Source organism: Embiotoca jacksoni, unplaced genomic scaffold, assembly GCF_022577435.1.
Source record: "Embiotoca jacksoni isolate LCO1_2020_lvr unplaced genomic scaffold, fEmbJac1.0.p SCAF_3, whole genome shotgun sequence".
In the NCBI taxonomy this organism is placed as follows: Eukaryota; Metazoa; Chordata; class Actinopteri; family Embiotocidae; genus Embiotoca; species Embiotoca jacksoni.
The window spans coordinates 9936182-9958352 of NW_027185381.1; the positions used below are offsets into that span (position 1 = coordinate 9936182).

Consider the following 22171-nt stretch of genomic DNA (forward strand, 5'->3'; position numbering starts at 1 on the left):
CCGAGTGGCTCGAGGTGTCAGGCTAGGCGTCAGATCCCATCAACCCACACCTTTCCTTTTATTCCATTCAGTCAAAGCTGAAATGTCATGATGAAGGAAATTAGTAAATGTTTACTGTGTCCAACTGTACTTACCAGATATCATTAATCAACACTACAGTCTCTACTGAGACTTCCAGAGAACCCAAAAGTACAAAAGGAGTTTTGAACCAAACAGCTGCTAATTTTGAGCACAGTATGATGGATTATATATCTATATTCCTTATTTTTATTCAATAAAACAAAAAACAAGCCAAACTGATTAAATGCTGAATGCTGATCATGATGATTTCAGTAGGTCACAAAAGAATATTTAGATCTAATACATCTAATTGATTGTGCGAGGTTCATAAATGTTATCTTTTTTCCTTTAAATGCTTCCATTGTCTTTATATTTTGTTTATTACATTCCTCCTGCTCAGCGCTAAGTTTTCAAACCTAATTTTTTGCTGTCACCTCTTGGCTGTCAGGGTCTCTCTCTCTCTCTCTCTCTCTCTCTCTCTCTCTCTCTCTCTCGCTCTCTCTCTCTCTCGCTCTCTCTCATGCTCCCTCGTTTTCTGTGTTAGTTTATCATTGGACAACAGGCCCGGTGCAGTAATTACAGGCCAAAGGTAGGTCCAGGGAATAATTACATACCATTTCACGGTCAGGCCTCTGAGACTAAAACAAGGCCTCTTGCAGGTTATTTGAGATGACTAGACCTTTTTTTTTTTTTAATATATATATTTTTCCAAGTGTGACATTTAAATCCCCCAGTGGTTGGAACCAGACTTCCCTGACTGGGTTTGTGGTGTAGCATAGTGAAGCTATTATGAAAATCAAGGTGGGACCTTTTCACTGCTGTTGCTGCTGTTATTATTTCCCTCTGACACTCTGCATGCTCTCTGTCTCACTCCCTTGCTGTGTCTGTCTCTTTGTGTTTTCTCCTCCTTCAGGTTACAACACAGTGGTGCGGATCCCAGCTGGAGCCACTAACATTGATATCAAACAGGTCAGCTACTCTGGAAAGCCAGAAGATGACAACTACCTCGGTGAGTGTGCTTCGTGTATGTCAGTACGAGAATGTGGTTTTAAGCAATACTATTCAAGTTTCAGGATTTCTCTGGGAGAATCAATCTTCAGTGGGAGCAGTCCAACCTAATAAGATGCATAAATTACAGCCCTTCAGTTCTCATCCCATAGGTCAATGCCATTATTCCTATCATTACCATAAAGCACCAAGACCTGGTGACCCGGAGCTGTAGAGGCGGGTGTCAATAAATGAGGGTACTGAGACATGGGCCAAACTGTTGTTAAACTGTTTTCATAAATGAAAAGGAAACCGTTATTTGTACTGAGTATATATGAAGGAAACGTGAGGGGCGTTGGTCGATCTGGGTTGGTTGAGAAAGCAAATGGAGTGTCAACCACTGAGAAAGATAAATGAGGCAGCAATAAGTGCTAATTAGAGGCATGTGGAGCACAGGCTGCATGAAAGTAGATATAGGGGTGTAGGGTTAGATGGACCTACCTTTGGCTCAGCGAGTGTGTGGAGACAGACAGAAACAAAAAAAAACCTGAGAAAAGTAGTTTTGCCTGCATTGTGAGGGTGGGCGCCCATTTTCAGATGGTTCAAGTCGGGTTCAAGATGTTTTAAGTCAAATTGTCAGGAAACACATCTGGCAGAGCCTCATTGCCACACCGCTGTGAGAAGGTCGACCCCCACTGTTCCTGAGTGCCACAACTGCACTTTGGAATCTGTATTAAATATGGTTGATATTTGCAATGCCCTGCCAGCTTTGTCACTCCAGCCAGTACAGTATGTAGAGATTTTTGGAGAAGATCAGGACACTCGTGACATGAAAAGAAGACTGTGCCTTTGAAGTTGCGGCTCCTTGTGTTTGAAGGCAGTTGGATACTATAGACACCTTTAGAAAGCTGTTTAAGGCCCTCCTGAAGTGTAATATAAAAGGTACTGCATAAATATATAATTGCATGTACTTACTTTAAATAAATAGAATAGAAATACAAATAAACTTGTGTCTGTTTCATGGAAAAGGTTTCATAAAGAGGAAACCTTGAGCTCACCTGTGCTCTGTCATGCATGCACACAAGCTATTCAGTTCACAGTAAAATTAATAGTGAGGATAAATCAATACTAAAAGCAAACATGAAAACAAAACAATGTAAATGCAGTCTTAGCACTTTGTCGTGAGCACGGCGATCTTCTCAAGAACAGCCTCTCAAAGTAATCAAATTTCAGAGGTGTCTGTCATCAGTACTCTCAGTGTCCTCTGAAGCTATTAATTAATATTTAATTCACTAAATAAACATGATTGGTTTCTTACTTCCTCTTCACATGTAGGCTATCATTCTCTCTCTCTCTTTTACTCTTTTAGAACAACTTTTGTAACAGAAGATTTAATCTTTTTACGTTAAGTTTTATGTTCATTCGTTAAGGTGTACAGTGAACCCTCGTTTTTCGCGGGGGTTACGTTCCAAATAGAAACCGTGATAGGCGAAATCCGTGAAGTAGTAACCTTTATTTTTTTTACAATTATTAATCAATGAAATACTCCATAATACATTGAAACCAAAGAACAAAACCTTTTTACAGGCCCAAGCATTTGTTTAACAAATAAAAGTACTGTATAAATGTTTTTTTTACAAATAACTACTGTACTGTAAAATAATAATTTTAATCATCAATACGAACTGAAGGCTTCAAATTGCTGAGATCAGCACCGCCCCACTGCGACCCGAGTCATTGGATTAGAACGGGAGAAAATGAAAAATGATTATGAAAAAAAATACAAAGTACAGTAGGACAAATAGTGACTCACGTGTATTTCACTGCTCTTCTGACTGAGCCGCTGCATCCTGACTCCGCTCTGTAGCGTTTTTTTCTTCTAAAGCCCGCGGTTTAGCCAATCAGAATGCAGAACACAATGCACGATGCAAATCCGTGAAGCAGCGAGACCGTGAAAGGTGAACCGCGTTATAGCGAGGGTTCACTGTACATGTTTTTTTGGAAAATATGCTTCTTTTGGTCTGCAGCAGGCATAAGAAAAACTATGTTCATATAAGTTCTCTGTGTTGATGACTTTACATTACAGGCATTGTCTTCGTTTTCCATTTCTGAAGAGTGTCACTGATGACAACCAGATTCTGTAGATCATTGTTAGTTGTGATTGACTAGCTGGCATCGAACAATGTGTAGATATAAGTGTAAACAAAGTTCTATTGAGAGACTTAATCATTGTTTCAGTATGCACTCTCAGATTGTAATTGCCTGCATGTTTCTTGGAATCATGATGCTGGAGGTAGAGAAAGAGCTTGTAGACATTCATCATGGATTTATGTTTATGCATTTGTTTGTATTTGTTGTCAGTGGAGCTCTTCTGCTTACATTGGAGTGTCAGTCACTGAGGAGAGTCACGCAGTCGAACTTTACTTAGTGCTACCAGTGTTTCAACATACAGTACCTCCCCTGCAACAATAGCTTTGCAGAACAATAGGTTGGCAACTCAAAGACTGTTTACTTAACATATGGGCAGAAATGATAAATGCCATTTTCTATGCATTCTTAATCCCTCAAATCACAAGAGACAAACTCATTTAGGAACCAAGCATTCCTTCACTTAAGACAAATTCTTTCTTTTGTGGTAAAAATTGTTGTTTATATCTGTCTGTTTCCTGTTCCAGCTTTATCTGATAGCCAATCCAATTCCCTCCTAAATGGGAACTTTGTGGTGGCCATGTTCAAAAGGGAAATCACCTTCAAGGGAACCGTCATTGAGTACAGCGGCTCAGACACAAAAGTTGAGCGCATCAACTGCACTGAGCGAATTGAGGAGGAGCTCATTCTACAGGTATTAAGAATACATTTGTTTGCCTTTTAATTCATGTATGTTATGTTTACTTTATGAGTCCTGCTGTATGTTCTTCATTCATCTCTGTATGCTTTTCTGCAAAGAATAGCTTCTCAACACTGATCTTAATCCCTGTGCCTCAAGGGATGTGTTCAAACTAATACATAGGTCGGTCCTTTGACCCTGCTGTCTTTCCCACCATTGTTTGCACAGGTCTTGTGCGTTGGAAACCTCTACAACCCAGATGTGCGTTACTCCTTCAACATACCCATTGAGGAACACAGGGAGCAGTTTGTGTGGGATCCCTCGGGCTCCTGGCTCGAGTGCAGCCGCATCTGTCAGGGTAAGATCTCAGCTTGGCTTCCAAGTCTCCGCACATCTAAAATGTGATAATTTGTCTTTGGCTTTAGTGAATCTTAAAAAACAACAACTTTACAATTGCACAAAATTGAGAGCTTTTCTGCAATTGTGATGATTCATAAATACTATTTTATATACTTTTTGGCTCATTTTTATTTAACAAATTTCCATGTTTCTCCTTGTAAGAAAAAGGTTTATTGAGTCGTGTGGCCAAACTTCACAGCCACTGCTAATGTAAAGTATAAAAATGGATCACCAAAAACCTGTAAAAGTGTGAAATTTAAAGGACCGACAATGCATCTTACAGCTCTTTTAACACAGACATGAATTGGGTGTCAGTGCACATTACGATCAGCTTTTCTCTCACATCAATTTGCACACATCTCCGGATTTAAAACCTTCCTCACTCATCCTCTCTTTCCATAAATCTACCTCCTGGCAAGCCCGATAGGACCCAGGCCAATGAAATCGCCCGACACCTTCACCTTAGTCTGGTCTTTCAGCCCCGTAAATTTCCCTCCTGGAAGTGAGCTACTCAGACTCCCAGTGGGTCAGAGTGCACAGTAAAGAAATGTGTTTGTGGAGTCTGAGACCAACATGGACCCCTGAGGCTGTCTGATGAAGGATTTAATGTCAGAAAGCTGGTCAGACTCGTTAGAGGTGAAGGAATATGATATTTTGACAAGTGAAGTGTCTACCAGATGTCGTCTGATTTTAACCTTGCTTTCCTCCGTGTGTGTGTGTGTGTGTGTGTGTGTGTGTGTGTGTGTGTGTGTGTGTGTGTGTGTGTGTGTGTGTGTGTGTGTGTGTGTGTGTGTGTGCAGGTGAGCGAAGACGAAAGGTGGTGTGTGTGCGTAAGAGCGATCACCTGGAGGTATCGGACCAACGCTGTGAACATTTACCTCGTCCTGTTGCTGTTACTGAGCCCTGCAACACTGACTGTGAAGTTAGGTGCGCATCAATTTACACACATAAAATAAAATCCTACAGCGCACACACACACACAACCAGACATTTTTCAACATCTCCTATCTCACAGGTGGCATGTTGCTGGAAAGAGCGAGTGTTCAGCTAAATGTGGCCCGGGTTACCGCAGCCTGGATGTTCAGTGCATGAAATACAGCGTGATGAAGAGACAGAGTGAGAGGATGGAGGCGAGCACCTGTGGAGACATCGCTAAACCTCAGACCAGAGAGCCCTGCCATGGGGACTGTCTGCTCAAGAGCTGGCAGTACAGCGCCTGGTCACAGGTACAGTCATTATATATACCAGGCAAACAGACTGAATGCAAAATGAAAGACCCTAATTCCAATTCAGGGACATGTGTTTTTCAAGCCTACATTGTGCTCTGGTTAATGGTCATGATGCAAAATACAAAACAATAAAAGGAAAAAGAAATTAAACAGAGGTTGCTCTTGCTGTCAAAAACAGATGTTTTGAACAGACTGAAATTGTTTGAAATGGTTTGCATGAACTGAACATTTGAGCCAACAACAACAAAAGCAAAATGCATGAAAACACCATTGTGTATTCCTCTTGTATACAGTGCTCAAAGACATGTGGACGTGGGAGCCGCAGCAGAGAGTCATACTGTATGAACAATCTGGGCCGGCAGCTGGTGGACAGGGAATGCAATGAATACCTGAGGGTGGTTACTGAAACCTGCAATGACCAGCCGTGTCCGAAGTGGACTGTCAGTGAGTGGAGTGAGGTGGGCCTCGACACACACCTGGACATGCAGATATGGACACATACAGACACACCTATACATGCTGCAAGAACGTCTGAATAATAGTGTTTCAATCCCAAAAAGGAGACAACAAAGTCAACAAACTTCATCGAATGAAAGTAGCTTTCAGCACACGCAAATGTTTATAGAAACTAACAATGAAGTCATGTGTGTATTTACAGTATACTGTAATCTAATATATGGGTCGGACCCCATCGCCAAAAAATATAATAAAGTTATGGTGCATGCAACTAGCCAAGCCGTCCATAAGTCCTGCAATAAATCAATCATTTATTTATTTAGTTTTACGCGACAGTGTCAGAGAGGTAGGAATGTTTTACAATAGTAACTTTAGAGGCTTTTGTCGACCCTCACTGACATAAATGTGGGAGGACAATCAGGGTGGTCATGTGGGTGTCCCGTCTACTATTTTGGAAGAGTGGAATGTCTGATTGAGGACTGCATCATAAAGAAACTCACAGACTTTCACAATTTTCTCTCCTTTACCATAATCCCACATCCCACTACACCCTTCTCCCCCCACCAGTGCCTGGTGACCTGTGGGAAAGGGATGAGGCACCGACAAGTGTCCTGCAGAACGGGAGCCGGGGATGAAAAGCTGAGCGAGCACTTCTGTGACCCGTCCAATAAACCCCCTTCCGTGGGGAGCTGCGAGCTACCCGAGTGTGCGACTTGGCAGGTCGGCGTCTGGGGAGCGGTGAGTCCTGACGACACACACACACACACACACACACACAGATAAAAGGCTGGATTCCATTGGGGCCAACTGTGTCACTTTTCAGCTGGGATGCAGCTATCAGAGCTGATCGCAGCCAAATGTCGACAATGCTTGTGTTTCTACTATATGTGCAGCAGCGCGTTTCAGAAGCATCCCATGAGTGACTCTCCACTCCGTTCTATTAAAATTATGCATCAAGTCCGTTTTTGACAGAAAGCACATTAAGCCGCTCAGAACAGGTCAGCCACAGAAACGTCACAAAGCATTTGGTCGGGCTTCAAAAACATCCTGTGCATACTCCCGATCATATATTACACGACATATTAATTATGAGGATGACTGTGATTTTAACAACTAAAAGACATCTTTGTTCTGTGTCGATTGTAACTGAACTTAACTCCATTAACTTTGTCTGTTGGCTACAGCACAACAAAGCAGAAATAACAACAATAAACATAATTTAAAAAACAATAAACGACCCATTCAAGTAGGCTCCTTACCCAAACTCGAAGCAAAAAAATCAGCTAGTCAACAAAATCGGGCAGGCAAAACACTCCAGCAGTGAAACACTCCCAGAGGGATATGAAGCTGTGTGAAGGATAGAACAAATCAGCAACACAGACGTGACCTCATTGACCTGAAACCGGTGAAGTACAGGCGTAATACATCAACACACTGGAACGAGGTGACTTGATGTAGCATCTGACTGTAAATGGGTTTCATTTAGGGCTGGGCCAGACAGATGAAATCAACTATCAGGATAGTTTTGGCCAAAATAAAAAAAAACAAATCGATATTGCAATAATATTGTAGGGATGACTATTGGTGCTTTCACAAAAACTATTTATGATATATAATCATCAGCAGTATGGATATGATGACTAAGTGGGTAAAGGCAAATAAATAAAACACTGAGAACAGTCTAGTAAGTTCAGAAAATTACATGACTTTACTGTCATGCAGCCTTTAAAACCAGGAAAGGACAACATTTATGCCATTTAACGTTATTCCGATATCCAAAATCTCAGATTTTTCCAACACTAGATTCGTGTGTGGCTGTCTTGGACTTTTACTTGTCTGTTACTGTGTGTGTGTTTGTGTGTGTGTGGTCAAAAAGTAAGAATGTGGTGTGTAGGAGAGAGGCAGTGTAGACTTCTAGTTTGTGTGTGTGTGTGTGTGTGTGTGTGTGTGTGTGTGTGTGTGTGTGTGTGTGTGTGTGTGTGTGTGTGTGTGTGTGTGTGTGTGTGTTTGTACATGTAACCTGATATACCGGCATGTTACGGAGAAGTGTGCTCTCTGTGACTCCAGCTGCCATTTCCTCTATAGTACTTTCACTTTGCCCTAACATCCTGTTACACTAAACCCGAGCCACAGTGCACGCGCGCGCGCACACACACACACACACACACACACACACACACACACACACACACACACACACACACACACACACACACACACAGATGCACACAACTTCCTTGGCATTAAAATTTCATTTCCAACTATTTCTGGATCGGTTTAGCACTGTCGGGGTAGAGCACAAACTGAAACATGTATGAATGGAAGTCTTTGGCTATTCATAGCATATTTTAAACATCTAGAATTAATGCCCTCCCACACGTGTTTGTATGAAGTCAGATAGTGGTATTTACAGAGCTGGAATATATCGGCTTATTATTGCCTGTGCAATTAGAATTTGCTGCTCAAATAATAAACCGATCCTATGGCACTTCCTCTGCTCTCGTGTTGTACCTAATCATGATTGGATGGCCTCATATGTGGGGTAAGAATTGGGTAAAGGGTTGAGTTGAGACTGTGGGTATGTATCTGAACGAACATGTCTGTGTGTGTGCTTGTCAAGGCCTTAACCAGGCTCTGCTGAGCTGGACCTTGACTGAGGCCCTGTCTAAGATATCAACCTTGACATACTTAGATAGAGTTTGAGATAGCTTGCAGTTGACTGAGCATCCCTCTCTTTGTGTGTGTGTGTGTGTGTGTGTGTGTGTGTGTGTGTGTGTGTGTGTGTGTGTGTGTGTGTGTGTGTGTGTGTGTGTGTAATTTTGTCTTTTCAGTGTGCGGTGACCTGTGGCCATGGCTACCAGATGAGAGCTGTGAGGTGTGTGTCGGGGAACTATGGCGACACAGTAGATGACAGAGAGTGCAATGCTGCAGCGAGGCCCAGAGACAGTCAGGTAAAAAAAACTAAAAAGAAAACTCATAATAACTGCTCACACAACCCAGATTGCTCAAATAACCTAAAGTTCAAGGCTTGCCCTTATTTGTACCAGAATCAGTATTTCACTCTTAGGATACAAAGACATAAAATTCATCATGAAGGACTGACAGCATTAAATACTGCATACAGTATTGAATGCAGATGTCATATGCATCATTTGAGGTCAGGAAACAATCATAAAAAGGCTGAATATAGGCTCATTAAAATTGGTTTCAGAATATTTTAACCAAAATGCCTGTATATTTTACAACCAGTGTATGATTTTGTATTGATTTGTCCCTCATGTTGCAATAAGTGGAGACCTCTTGAAAAGTTCAAACATGTATCCCATAATATTAAAGAACTGCTGATCATTCCTGATGACCTTAACATGGTGGAGGGGTTTGAGTGGCTCAGTGATCCTGGGAGCTATGTTGTCCAGGGCATCAGCCCCTGGTAGGGTCTCCCAAGGCAAACTGGTCTCAGGTGAGAGCCCAGACAAAGAGCGGCTCACAAAGACCCCGATGAACAGCAGCCCACGGACTGAAGCCACCTCGCCCGGATCAGGGAAACTGGGGCACCCTCCCAGAACCAGACCCAGGAGGGGAGCTCGCCGGCGAGCGTCTGGTGGCCGGGCCTTCGCCCATGGGGCCCGGTCGGGCTCAGCCCGAAGAAACAACATGGAGCAGCTACCCTGCGGGTGGAGCATCGGGTTCGGGTGCATTGCATACCGGGCGGCAGGCCGGGCCGGGGGCCCGGGCGAACCGATCGCCAGCAGCATAGACTAGCTCTGGGGACGTGGAATGTTACTTCGCTAGCGGGGAAAGAGCCGGAGCTGGTGCAGGAGGTGGGGCGGTACCAGCTAGATATGGTTGGGATCACCTCCATGCACAGCACTGGGTGGTGGTTCCCATTTTCAAAAAGGGGGACCGGAGAGTGTGCTCCAACTATCGGGGTATCACACTACTCAGCCTCCCGGGTAAAGCTTATGCCAGAGTGCTGGAAAGGAGGCTCCGACCGTTTGTCGAACCTCAGATTCAAGAGGAGCAGTGCGGATTCTGTCCTCGTCGTGGAACAGTGGACCAGCTCTTTACCCTCGCAAGACTACTGGAGGGGGCCTGGGAGTTTGCCCATCCAGTCTACATGTGTTTTGTGAACTTGGAGAAGGCAATAAGTCAGACTCGTTTCCGGTGGGTGTTGGCCTCCGCCAGGGCTGTCCTTTGTCACCGATCCTGTTCGTGACCTTCATGGACAGGATATCTAGGCGCAGCCGGGGGGAGGAGCACGTCGGGTTCGGGGGTCTCCAGATCTCATCTCTGCTGTTTGCAGACGATGTGGTCCTGCTGGCTTCTTCGGACCGCAACCTCCAGCACTCACTGGGGCAGTTTGCAGCCGAGTGTGAAGCGGCGGGGATGAGGGTTAGCACCTCCAAATCTGAGGCCATGGTTCTCTGCCGGAAACCAGTGGATTGCTCCCTCCAGGAGGGGATGGAGTGCTTGCCTCAAGCGAAGGAGTTTAACTATCTCGGGGTCTTGTTCATGAGTGAGGGGAGGACGGAGCGGGAGATCGACCGCCGGATTGGTGCGGCTGCAGCAGTAAAACAGCCGCTGCACCGGACCGTGTTGGTGAAAAGGGAGCTGAGCCGGAAGGTGAAGCTCTCAGTTTACCGGGCGATCTACGTTCCGACCCTCACCTATGATCACGAGCTCTGGGTTGTGACCGAAAGAACGAGGTTGTGGCTACAAGCGGCCGAAATGAGTTTCCTCCGTAGGGTGGCCGGGCTCAGTCTTAGGGATAGGGTAAGGAGTTCGGATATCAGGAGGGAACTTGGAGTTGAGGCGCTACTCCTTCGTGTCGAAAGGAGTCAGCTGAGGTGTTTCGGGCATCTGATTAGGATGCCTCCTGGGCGCTTCCCTCTGGAGGTTTTCCGGGCACGCCCAACTGGCAGGAGACCCCGGGGAAGACCCAGGACACAGTGGAGGGATTATATCTCCCGGCTGGCCTGGGAACACCTCGGCTGGAAAATGTTGCGGGGGAGAGGGAAGTCTGGGTTAGCTTGCTTGGCCTGCTGCCACCGCGACCCGACCCCAGATAAGCAGAAGATGATGGATGGATGATCATTCCTGTAAATTCTGCAGCTAGCAGGCCAGATTTAGAACAGTGATGAGTTTAAGCCAACTCAAAGCAGCATTAAATACTCGTTTGCCTCTGAGTGGAGCAGAACAAGCTGTAAACACAGCATCTGTCTGTTATCACCTTAGCAAACATTTTTTTAATTTTAACATCCAGCACACATGAAGCAAGATTAGCATGCATTCGGAATCATGTTTCCATCCAGAGCTACCGGCTACTTTCTTGTTTGCTCTGGTTTGGTCTCCACTCGCTCCCACGGGGAATAATCAGGCACTGAAGTGGCTACATGCTCCACTACATTTACCAGCGACTTGCCAAAGTTGCTCATAGCCTTGTGGTGCTGGTTAGGTAACACAGGTCAGGTCTTTGTTTTTATTTGCTCTTTGCTTTTCTTGTTGTTTTGCAGTCACTTCCTGTTTTATTTTGTAGTCACTCATCTGTCATGTGAACTTTCTGTATACACCTGTACCTCGTTATAGACTATCAGCACATCTAGTTTATTTAGACCAGCCTTTCCCCCTTCAGTTCCTGGTTCATATATGTCTTTTCCCTGTGAGTACTTCGCTGTAGATTCTTGTATATGACTGTTATTGGCTTTCTGCCGGCGCCTTGGGTTTTCATTTGTTTGTTACCTACAGTCTGTGAGTACATCTCACCTTTTTGTTTCAGTCCCCTGTGTTTGGGTCCTCCTTTTTGTTAAATTGTTACAACATGGGTGTGCAGTGTTTTTTATTGAATTCTTTTACAGTGAAAACAGCTGTCTGCAGTGACTGGACAGGAAGTAAGGGAGAGTAGTGAAACTAATCCAGACTGGGCAGTTATGGGTTTTAAGGCCAAAACAATATGCTGAAATAGAGCTGAGGGGAACTCATACATTTTTAGTATAGAAAATTGATAAATGTAGCTTTAAATGTTATTGGTTTGAGCTTGAACACATCAATAGTAAATAAAGTGAGCCTATAAATGGGGAGCCAGACCAAATAGTGATTCTTATTACAAACCACGAAACCAAATCACTAAAACTGAACTTTATTCAGCAACTATATGGCTCATAATAAAATACTTTATAGTTTATCTCTCATAATCTGATACCTCGAGATAATTTCGGTCATGTTAACATTTTAGCTTAGCATAGCTCTTTACAATCACCTATTAATTGGTTAAAAGCAGTTCCGCTCACCTTCAAAATATATTATTCACCCTTTCATTATGTTCTTTAATTAAGTGTCATTGAAATACGAATTTTACTGAAACAAAAATGTCAAGATGGCTGTGAATATCACCAGCCTCAGTAACTTCTCTGCTTTGGTTGGACCCAAAGTCAGTGTCAAGGTGGACACAGACCATAATGCTGCAGCCCACTTTACCTGAGTGGTTTAAGTGGGGTGCTTAAAGATCCCCTCCAGACATGTTTGAATAATTTGTTTTTTTCTTTTTATTGATGGACTGTTGTCTAAACTAGTTGATGTCATAAATCCTGCTCATAGAGACACTCCTCAAACTTAGATTTAAGGTGAGCATAAACAATTTTTCAACACAAGAATTTGGGGACAGTGTTCTCGTGTCAATCTCAGGACATACACCATTCTGCACAGCGAAGGTCAAAACATCCAAGAGAAGTGACATTGACCAAAAGACAGTTTTGAGTGGAGAGGGCCTTTCAAGGGTTCTTAGACACTAATGGACAGTGGAGGCAGAGAGCACTGACCTGATGACCTTTACGTGCCCAAATAGGAGATCTGTGTCAGATGCAGGGATCTTGATATGGACAGACATTGCAGTTTGGGGGTCTACAAGCTTGGAAAGAAATGATCAAGGAAATTTTTCAAGCTGTCTTTTCTTGGGCACATTACAGGATACTGTGTTTACATGTTTGTTTTTGCAGGACTGTGAGATGCCAGCATGTCCATGGGCTTCTCCGGTACAAAGCACACCTCGCCCTGACAACTCAGCGCAGCTCCTGACTCAGTGGCGATACGGCTCCTGGACTGCAGTAAGAAAACAAATAGGGTTCATTGGGTCTGTCAGAGCACATTATAATGTGTTGAATAGACAAAAGCAATGTTTTTTTTAATTAAATGACAAACAAATCGTTGTACTGTGCTGCTCACTATTGTGTGTGTGTGTGTGTGTGTGTGTGTGTGTGTGTGTGTGTGTGTGTGTGTGTGTGTGTAGTTTGAGGGAAAGTGATCTGCTGAATTCTGCAATCACACTTTGAAAAAGAATGAAAATAAGAGTATTGATGGAGCTATTTGTGTATGTGTGGGTTTAATAGAAAGAAACCACACTCTAATGGTGATGAATCTCCTGCATGTGTGTTTACAAATATATATATATATATATTCCTTCAGATAGTACATACTGTACATGACTATGATATTCTTTTGCATTGTCTCTTTTACCCCCCTGCTGCGTCTACACACACACACGCACACATATGTAGAAACACGCAGGCTCCAGTGTCTAGGCTGAGAGGCCCCTCCGTCTCTCTGATACTTTGCATTGTTATTCGTGGCAAATGAAAACCAGATTCCATCTAAACACGAGTCTACGGTTTCTAAGATTGAACCCCATCTGTCAGTCTGAAAGTCGGTGTGAGCTCACATGTCAAAGACGTGTGTGTGTGTGTGTGTGTGTGTGTGTGTGTGTGTGTGTGTGTGTGTGTGTGTGTGTGTGTGTGTGTGTGTGTGTGTGTAAGACCACACTGGCACTGGTCTTACACACACACACATACACACACACACACACCCCACATGCACACATAAACATGCATACATTCCCAAAGCAGCGGAACTGCCATGCTCTTCTAAGTGTCATTGATATGAGAGGGATATTAACGTGCCTGTTTGAGCTGGAGCCATTTGATTGCATTAGGTATTCATCCCTTCTGATGTGTTTACTATAATGTCGTCTTCAGATGGCAGGAATACATCTATGTAGTTAAAGTGGGTGAAAGTCGAACAGGACTCCAGGAAATGCAGACAATGTCAAAATGCATTTATTTGTGGCAGCAGGTGAAAAAGCCACGATATATTGTTTTCATGAAAAAATGTTGGCTGATCTTTTACCACCTAAGAAAAGAAAGTCTCAGAAATGTCTATTATTTCTTAAAATATGAACACGGTGCCAGGAAGTGTTACAGAACTCCTCTACAACAAACAAAAGGTTGTGTAGTCTATAGAAACTTGCTATCACCAAACAAAGTTTAACCCAAGTCAGGTCTAGCAAAAAAAAAAATTTGAAAAATAAAAGACAGATCAAGGCCATGTACCTTGAAGTTACCTTGATAATTTAAAGCAAATGTATTATAGCTGAGATTAAAAAAAAAAAAAAAAAAAAAAAAAAAAAAAAAGTATTTAATCATCCGAAAACAATATAAGTTTCTTAAACTTTTTTTTTTTTTTTACTGGGGATCCATAGATATATTATTTCGACTATTATATATAGTATGCTCCCATTATCATTTGGGGCTCAATTGGCATTATTTTATGTTAGCAGAGAAAACCAATACATTTCGAGGGCATTTTCTCAACTGTCACTGAGTCGGAATGAGTATAATTGAGTCATCCCTTTAAAAACCACATGAAGGCTTTTTTTGTATTATTCCACATGTGACAAATTTTAATCTTGGCCCTGCTTGTATCTGCATCTCCTCCAGTGCTCGGTGACCTGTGGCAAGGGGAAGCGGGCACGTTACGTCAGCTGCAGAGACGCCCAGGGAGGAGTGGCTGACGAATCGTACTGCGCCCACCTGCCCCGTCCCCCGGAGTTCTCCGCCTGCTTCAGCCCCTGTGGCCAATGGCACGCCGGAGAGTGGTCTCTTGTGAGTAAAACATCCAACTGTATCCAATCAATACAGATGTTTTCCACCCCGGTGACTTGCAGTAATCACTTTGAAACAATGTTAACGTCACACTGAAACAAAATGGGCATATGGTACTGCTGTAGTCATGAACAATTGAGACTTGATTTTTGAATTTCATCCAAAACTGTTGATGATGTTACCAAAAGTGGTGCGGTGGGGCCAGAGGTGATTTACAGCGATGATGTGACATTTTAATCACAGGCCCTTAAATTCAAAAGCCCAAATAAAATTTCTATACTGAGTTTTATTACATTTACGTCATATTAAGTTGATTTCTACTCCTGTTGTATTCAATCACAGACTCATGGGGCTTCACATCATGAAGCAATACATGGAAACAATCAGAGAAAACAACACTCCCTAAACTCGTGGCTGATTTAGAACCTGGAAAACCTCCTACAAACATCTCACTAGAGAAATAAATGGAAGAAAATCTTGGGAAAGGAGTTGTAGTGAAATAGGTCAAGCAAGGTCAGGCAGGAATGCAAAGTAAAAGGTGAACTAAATGTCAAGACATGGTGAGGTTTAAAGTGTATAGAATCAAATGGTTTTGCACCTTAACATGTTTTAGTCACATGATCACATCACATGTTTCTCACAACAATGCAGGACATGTTGTTGAATCTGTACTTTAAATGAGATTATATTTTTAACTGGATATATCCAGGTTAGAGATTTACGTAGTTTGCTTGTGAAATCGACAGTCCCCCTCTTCCACCTCTGTTTATAAAACTTTGGTTGTCTCTCCCCTGCCTCAGTGTTCAGTGACATGTGGCGTAGGAAGAACCACCAGACAGGTAGTCTGCTCTAACTACCACCAGCAGGTGGACCAGGTGTTCTGTGACCCGGATGAGAGGCCTGTGACGGAGCAGGAGTGTACCACTGCCCCCTGCTCTTCTGTCTACCACCGTCAGCGCATCAACGACCAGCCCTACGGATATCCTCAGGACCCGGGACGTCACCCTGGCCACAGCAGCTGGAATGTGCCCTCAGCAGACAACCAGTGGAGGACGGGACCCTGGGGCGCAGTATGTTCAGCATATACAGCGTGTTTGAAGAAATAGCAGTGACCAGAAATATTTTATCTTTGGGTTCAATTATTTCCATCAGAATATAATGATGTCATCGTCTTGCCATGTGAAGGAAACCAGTTAAAATCTTCTCAGAGCCTGATTAACACTTTTTATTGGCAGACAAAAAAAAAATCTAACTTTTGTGTGTGTATGGCCAGCATACAGGCCATACATGTATAACATGTTGTTGAGGAGGCCTGTGTGTGTCTGTCTGTAAACACATTCTTGTGAAGACATTAACTTGGAGGGTTAAAAAGCAGATGTTTTCATTTCCCAGGGCAGAAGGCCACACATGGTTACAGACATTACAAACAGCGCCAAGGGACAGATTGTAAGGTACACTGAAGACTGCACAGTGTATACACACTATACGTTGTGTTAGTGTATATACTGACATTCAGCACTTTATAGCTGTGTATTCAAGAAAAAGTATAGGTTACCATGAGGTAGAGCCTGAATTCTTTGGCTGATATCAGTTGGGGATGAACAAATCAAAATGGCCTAGGGCAGCTGAGGCTCTTAATGTTCTTAACCTTGAATCGGGTTGGCTTAAAAACAGACTGAATGTTACACAACACAGACAGACCCTGAGGTCACAAAGCCTCCAGCAGAGCCTCAGATTTCACCATCTGACTGAACGACCACAATGTGAGCAAAGAAAGCAATTTTGCTAATGCAGCAGGAAGCTGCAGAGATGGGGAGAACAGCAGGTTGTGGTGAACAGCAGGTGGGATGAATGAGCGCTACCTCAGTTATAAAGTGCACTGATCAGGTTGGACCGACTGAAGTTGTGAATGACTGAACAGAAAAGAGTTTGTCGTGAGAGGTGCCTTCCTGATTTACCGCAAAGTTTGGTAGTTTCACGTCTGCCTGAGGTATGAAGATTGGTGCAGGTGGGGCTGTGTTTCCTGTATGTATTCACACAGTGCTATTTCTCAAAGGACTTCATTTCACATGAAATGGCCCGTTTATTTCCAGCCCAATTTTATTTTAAACTCGTATGCAAAGAGCTACTTTTGACTTTTTGTGTTTTTGTGTTGTGTTAACATCTCATAGGAAGCACTTTTGTTGGGGTTATGGAGGATTCTTACTAGGAATGTCGTCCATATCCACTTTTAGGATACGTGAGGCTTTTTATTTTTAGTTGATCTAATCCACCCCGAGTTAAAAGAGAAATTATTTTCCCTGCTAGCAGATAATTGACAAAATTCATACATTTTAAATAAAGTGCCCAACTAATGTTGACAAAGAAACAATTTGTCTTTGATATTTTATAGATTAATTTAATGGTTGTTTTTTTTTTAAAGAGATTCATGTTTTGTTCCTGAAAATTAAAGCAGTATTCATCCCTGCACAGTGTTCAGTCCCACATTACCGGAAGCACTAAACACGAAAAACATTCAGATCGACTTTGTGCTGTCATCCCTCACACATAGAAAGCACTGAATGTACTCATTTCCTTTGACACTGGGGATGTGTCAGTTTAATTGGATGCAGAGTGTTCCTACTGCTCTGGTCAAGGTTGTGCTGTTCAGCATATAAAATTGTCCTTCATGGGTTATTTTTTCAGGGAATATGACTTTGAACATCACAGCTGGGATTGGTTGTGGTTAGACTCACGTAAACTCTGCATAAGACTGGTTATTGTGTTGCGGATGGAGGTTTCCTTTTTTTTAACGTGTTTGTTTGTTTGCACTTCCTCTTGTTGTGATTTCTAAATGGGGGAACTGCCATATTTTAAAGTTTCTATTATAAAATCAACCTGCAGTACAGTATAAAACACAAGTAGATAGGTGCTTACACACCAGTCTACAAGTCCTCTCTGAAGCTTGGCCTCCAGGGGTGAATGGGACTTTCTTCAGGTGTCACCAAGTGACTTAAGTAGGGTAATTTGGTCTTGTAATAAATCTGTTTCCTGTTTACACTTACTTTATACTTTACCAAAAGATGAATTAAATAAATTGATATTCAGTGCAACTCAAATACATCTAAATAGCTTGAATGATCTTGTAAACACAACCACATACTGCGTGTGCTCTCCAGTGCTCCAGTACGTGTGCAGGAGGCTTCCAGAGGCGAGTGGTGGTCTGTCAGGATGCTGATGGCCGCAGCAACAGCTACTGTGATGAGAGGGTCAAACCCGCCGAGTCTAAGAGCTGCGACTCTGGGCCCTGTCCGCTGTGGAACTACGGTGTCTGGGGAGAGGTGAGGATATTGTGTTTCATCCTTATCATCTGCTATGTCTTCTGTATGTCTGTCTCTCTCATATCACGTGTGATACATTAACAAGCTGGCAGTCACGGCTCTGGAGGTCAAAGCACACAGATCATGTAAAGCCAGTGCTTATTTAGTTTAGACACTAAAGGGCAGGAAAAGCATCCTCAACATATCTGTTTGTTGTTCCTCTCAGTGTACCCAGACCTGCGGTGGAGGAAGGAGGACTCGTTTAGTGGTATGTCAAAGGCCCAATGGACAGAGGCTCAACGACTACAACTGTGACATCCTGGACAAGCCGCCCGACATGGAGCAGTGCAACCTGCAGCCCTGCCCGGGTTCTGCCTCCTGGCACCGCCGACCATGGAAGCCGGTACGATAGTACTAACTTGTTTTCCTTCAACCCTTGTCCTTCTCACTAAGGGTGTGCCACTGTAAGGTGTGTGCTAAAATGCCTTCAGACCTGTGTACTGAGTGTGCTAAAATGCCTAAAACTGTAGGAAGCTATGGAGTAAGTGCGGGGGATTGAGTGCCACTGTTGACCAGCCAGCTCCAGCCCACCCAGATGGGCACGGCAGTGGCGTGGTGCTGATTAGAATAAAAAAAAAGGAAAAACAAAAAACTATACAAAAACAATGCTGCTCCACTAAAGGGATCATTACAAACACATGGACCCCATTTTGAGCTAAGGCTCTAAATTAAAACCTATAAATCAGGACAGTGTTGTCCAACAACGCCATATATTTGTAGAGGCATAACTCTAGAAAATATTTATTTCATATGTGAGGCGTGAAGTAAATGTTCTTTGTTGTTATTGCTGTCTTCACCCTGTATCCAAAGTACACAAGTGTATATTTGTGTATAAGAGTTAATATTATGACCTTTATTGAACAGCAACAAATGACTGTCAGCATATTTTGTATATGTATCTTTGTACAGTATGACTTAATTTTTCAACTAGTTCATTTTCGTTACTGAATATTTAATATTTTGCTGGTGCTCTTGGTCCGACCTCTCGTATCTCTCTGTGAGTAAATACGGTTTGTACAGAGGAAAATAATTTCAGAACATGTTTCATTCTTATTTTTGATAATATGTTTTTACTTACGTTGAAATGCAACATGGAACGGCTTCATCTCCGTTAGGTTAAACTATCTGAAAAATAGCTACACTGTCACAGATGAAAATGAAACTATGCAACAAAAGATAAAAAGAAATCTTAAAAACACTACTCTAAAACTCATTGAAAATAAGTGCTTTGAAATGAAAAATCATTCAAAAGGGAAGGTTTTTCTTAAAATATTATTTTAATGTTTAAATATTGATATTGTCTGGTATATCGCATAGGAAAAGGATTAGATGCATACATTTCCAATGCCACTCTAACATGGTTCTTGCTTAATATACAGCCAAGCTATTGTTAATGTGATGATTCACAAATACAATGGCCAAAATCAAAATGAGTCATCTTGTGTTGATCAAAATGGTGGGCACTTTCGACGTGTCATATCTGGGATGAAGAGTCAGGATTTTTAACCCGTTGTTCTGCAAACAACAACAAAAATAGCAACTTTAAAATGCAACTTTTCATGATATTGTGATACTTTGCCTCTCATTATGATAAGGTGCTATTGACTTTGACATTATATAATGGTGACTTATCGGTGTTGTGAAGATAGTTTTATCATATGTCCAGGCTTAGAATGAATTTATTTATTTTCTTAATGGTAGGTCGCATCAGTGCAGCTTATTTAACATAAACATTTCAGTGCAGTTAATCGACAATGCTAATAAGTTCATTTTTTAGTGTTTGTCGTTCCAGAAAACAAACCGAAGCACACAGATACCTCCTCTTTATAAAGTTATCCGCAGTTGTTGCTGTTTCTTTTTCTTCCTCTGGCCAGGTTTTTTTCTTTTATTTCTGAAGGATTTTTTTTTTTTCACATGAAACTTATTTATTTGTTTACAATAGATTAGTAATTGTTGCAGCTTTAATATTTTGTTCCAGCTTCGACTGATGTAACACTTTACTTGAATTATTTGTCATTTTACACACGTAACCTGAACCTTTATGGTTTGAGCCTTTGGTTTTCGCGGTCATGTGACCTTACCAGGGGTGCAACCTCCACAATACTACACTGAGGGCAACTTAGTGCCAACACAAATCAGTGAGCAGCTGTGGCAGTGTGAAATTGAAAAAGCAGAAATTGCTTATTAATCCCATAGTGTCCATTATCTGCAATCAGGTAAGAGAAAATAACAAATCCTTTGCGTCAGGAAATGAGGAGCAGCTTTTAGCTTAACAAAATGTAAGCTGCCCTTATATTTGTGTTATAACCTTAAAGAGCAAATAAATACCAGCTGTAACTAGCTGGTACCCTTCATCTTGCTGCAGTGAGGTAGTGAGGTACTGCAAGGCATGTCTGTACACAGTGAATGTGTGTTACCCAGAGAAGGCCATGAAATACTGTTTATCAGTCTGGTCTTAAGTTCAGTTTAACTGTGACAACTTAGTAACTGTTCCAGGTAAACCCAGGACTTTTGCCATATACAGTCTGAGTATGTGTTGGACTGTGAGTCAGACAGTTGGACACCGTGCAGTGGTTTAAGTTGCTTTGCGGATTCAGGCTCGTACAAATAATGAATGACCAGTTTTAAAATGTGACATGTAAGCACTCTGAATTAGGGCAACATCAAATGACACATATATCAGGTGAAGTGTTGCAGTTGGGTCTGTGTTTATGTCGGTATCCTCCCCAGTGAGGACATCCACAGTCTCCCTCTTTGTGTTTTTGGCTTCCCTTTGTGTGTGTGAAGACTTCCACTACAACCAAGACTCCTCAACCATGGCAGTTTCACTCCCACTCCCTCTATTTTTCCCGCCTGACCCTGTGGTGCAAAGTTGCACAAACCCAACAGGGCAACGCCGCTTTATTTTTGCATACTTTGGTTTCGTTGTTGTTTTTGCTATTTATTTCATTCACATGCAAAAATACAGAAATATGTTAAATTAGCTTTTTCCAACTGTAAAGACTATTAAAGAAAAATAACTGTGAAATTTGTGTTGTTTCTCGATGCGATATTTTACTGACAAACAAAATACAGGACTATATTTTTAACAACTAAGTAACGGAAGTTTATAAACATACATAGAGCCCACAAATGCCTCATCAGAAACAGCGTTACAAGACGGAAAAAAACAAAATAAGACACAACACACTGCAAAATGATAAAACTTGAAATACATAGTTTATTACTTTGATAACAGATTTTGTTTCTGAGCTACAAGAGTTGCTCTTCCATATTGTGACTCTGTAGTACATTTGTGCTGTGGTAAACAATATGCATCCAATACATGAGCAGTATGTAGGTAAGGTACTGTAAACAGCTCAAAGAAAAGACTTGATTTGTAGGTCACTGTGTGATATTTTGGTATTTGACCCTCAATTGACTTCACCAGCCTTTTTCAGTAATCCTCATGATAATTCAACCTGTGGGGGAATACTTAAAATCTGCTTCTTTGAGTATTTGCAGTGCTTCACATACTTTGGCATAATGCAGTGTAAAAACACTGCAGGCCTTTTCTTTTAATGTGTTTTAACATTTTATTGTGTAATCTCCCTGGAGAAAACATGCCAAGTCCAAATCAAACTTTGGCTCTGGGTGGCACATCTGTTTGCCATTGTATTAATGGAATGTAATGCATATGGCAGGAGACCCACAGTGTATTACTTTTACTACAGCAATAATTGGAATTAATTGATGCTGGCAAGGGTTCTTTAGTTGAGGAGATCTAAAAGCAAGAGCTGAAAAAGACAGTATTTACAGAATACAGTACAATAAATTGTTAAACTATAAACTAAGAAGGAATATCAATACTACAAATGATGGAGTAATTCAAGTTTATACACAGGCTTTAGGCAACTCCCAAGGGACCATAATACCACAATCCAT

General features: G+C 42.1%; 1 protein-coding gene across 1 annotated transcript in view; it reads left to right on the forward strand.

Annotated features, from left to right (window-relative positions):
- LOC138206266 (A disintegrin and metalloproteinase with thrombospondin motifs 20) overlaps positions 1 to 22171 on the forward strand; it is an 82341-nt gene that overhangs the window by 40213 nt on the left and 19957 nt on the right. Inside the window, exons 16-28 of the mRNA XM_069162851.1 lie at positions 974 to 1069; positions 3723 to 3889; positions 4103 to 4232; positions 5074 to 5200; positions 5289 to 5499; positions 5796 to 5960; positions 6526 to 6696; positions 8790 to 8909; positions 12951 to 13058; positions 14724 to 14888; positions 15689 to 15958; positions 18047 to 18208; positions 18414 to 18590. Of these exons, the coding sequence (XP_069018952.1) occupies positions 974 to 1069; positions 3723 to 3889; positions 4103 to 4232; positions 5074 to 5200; positions 5289 to 5499; positions 5796 to 5960; positions 6526 to 6696; positions 8790 to 8909; positions 12951 to 13058; positions 14724 to 14888; positions 15689 to 15958; positions 18047 to 18208; positions 18414 to 18590 (2069 nt within the window). The remainder of the gene's footprint in view (positions 1 to 973; positions 1070 to 3722; positions 3890 to 4102; positions 4233 to 5073; positions 5201 to 5288; positions 5500 to 5795; positions 5961 to 6525; positions 6697 to 8789; positions 8910 to 12950; positions 13059 to 14723; positions 14889 to 15688; positions 15959 to 18046; positions 18209 to 18413; positions 18591 to 22171) is intronic.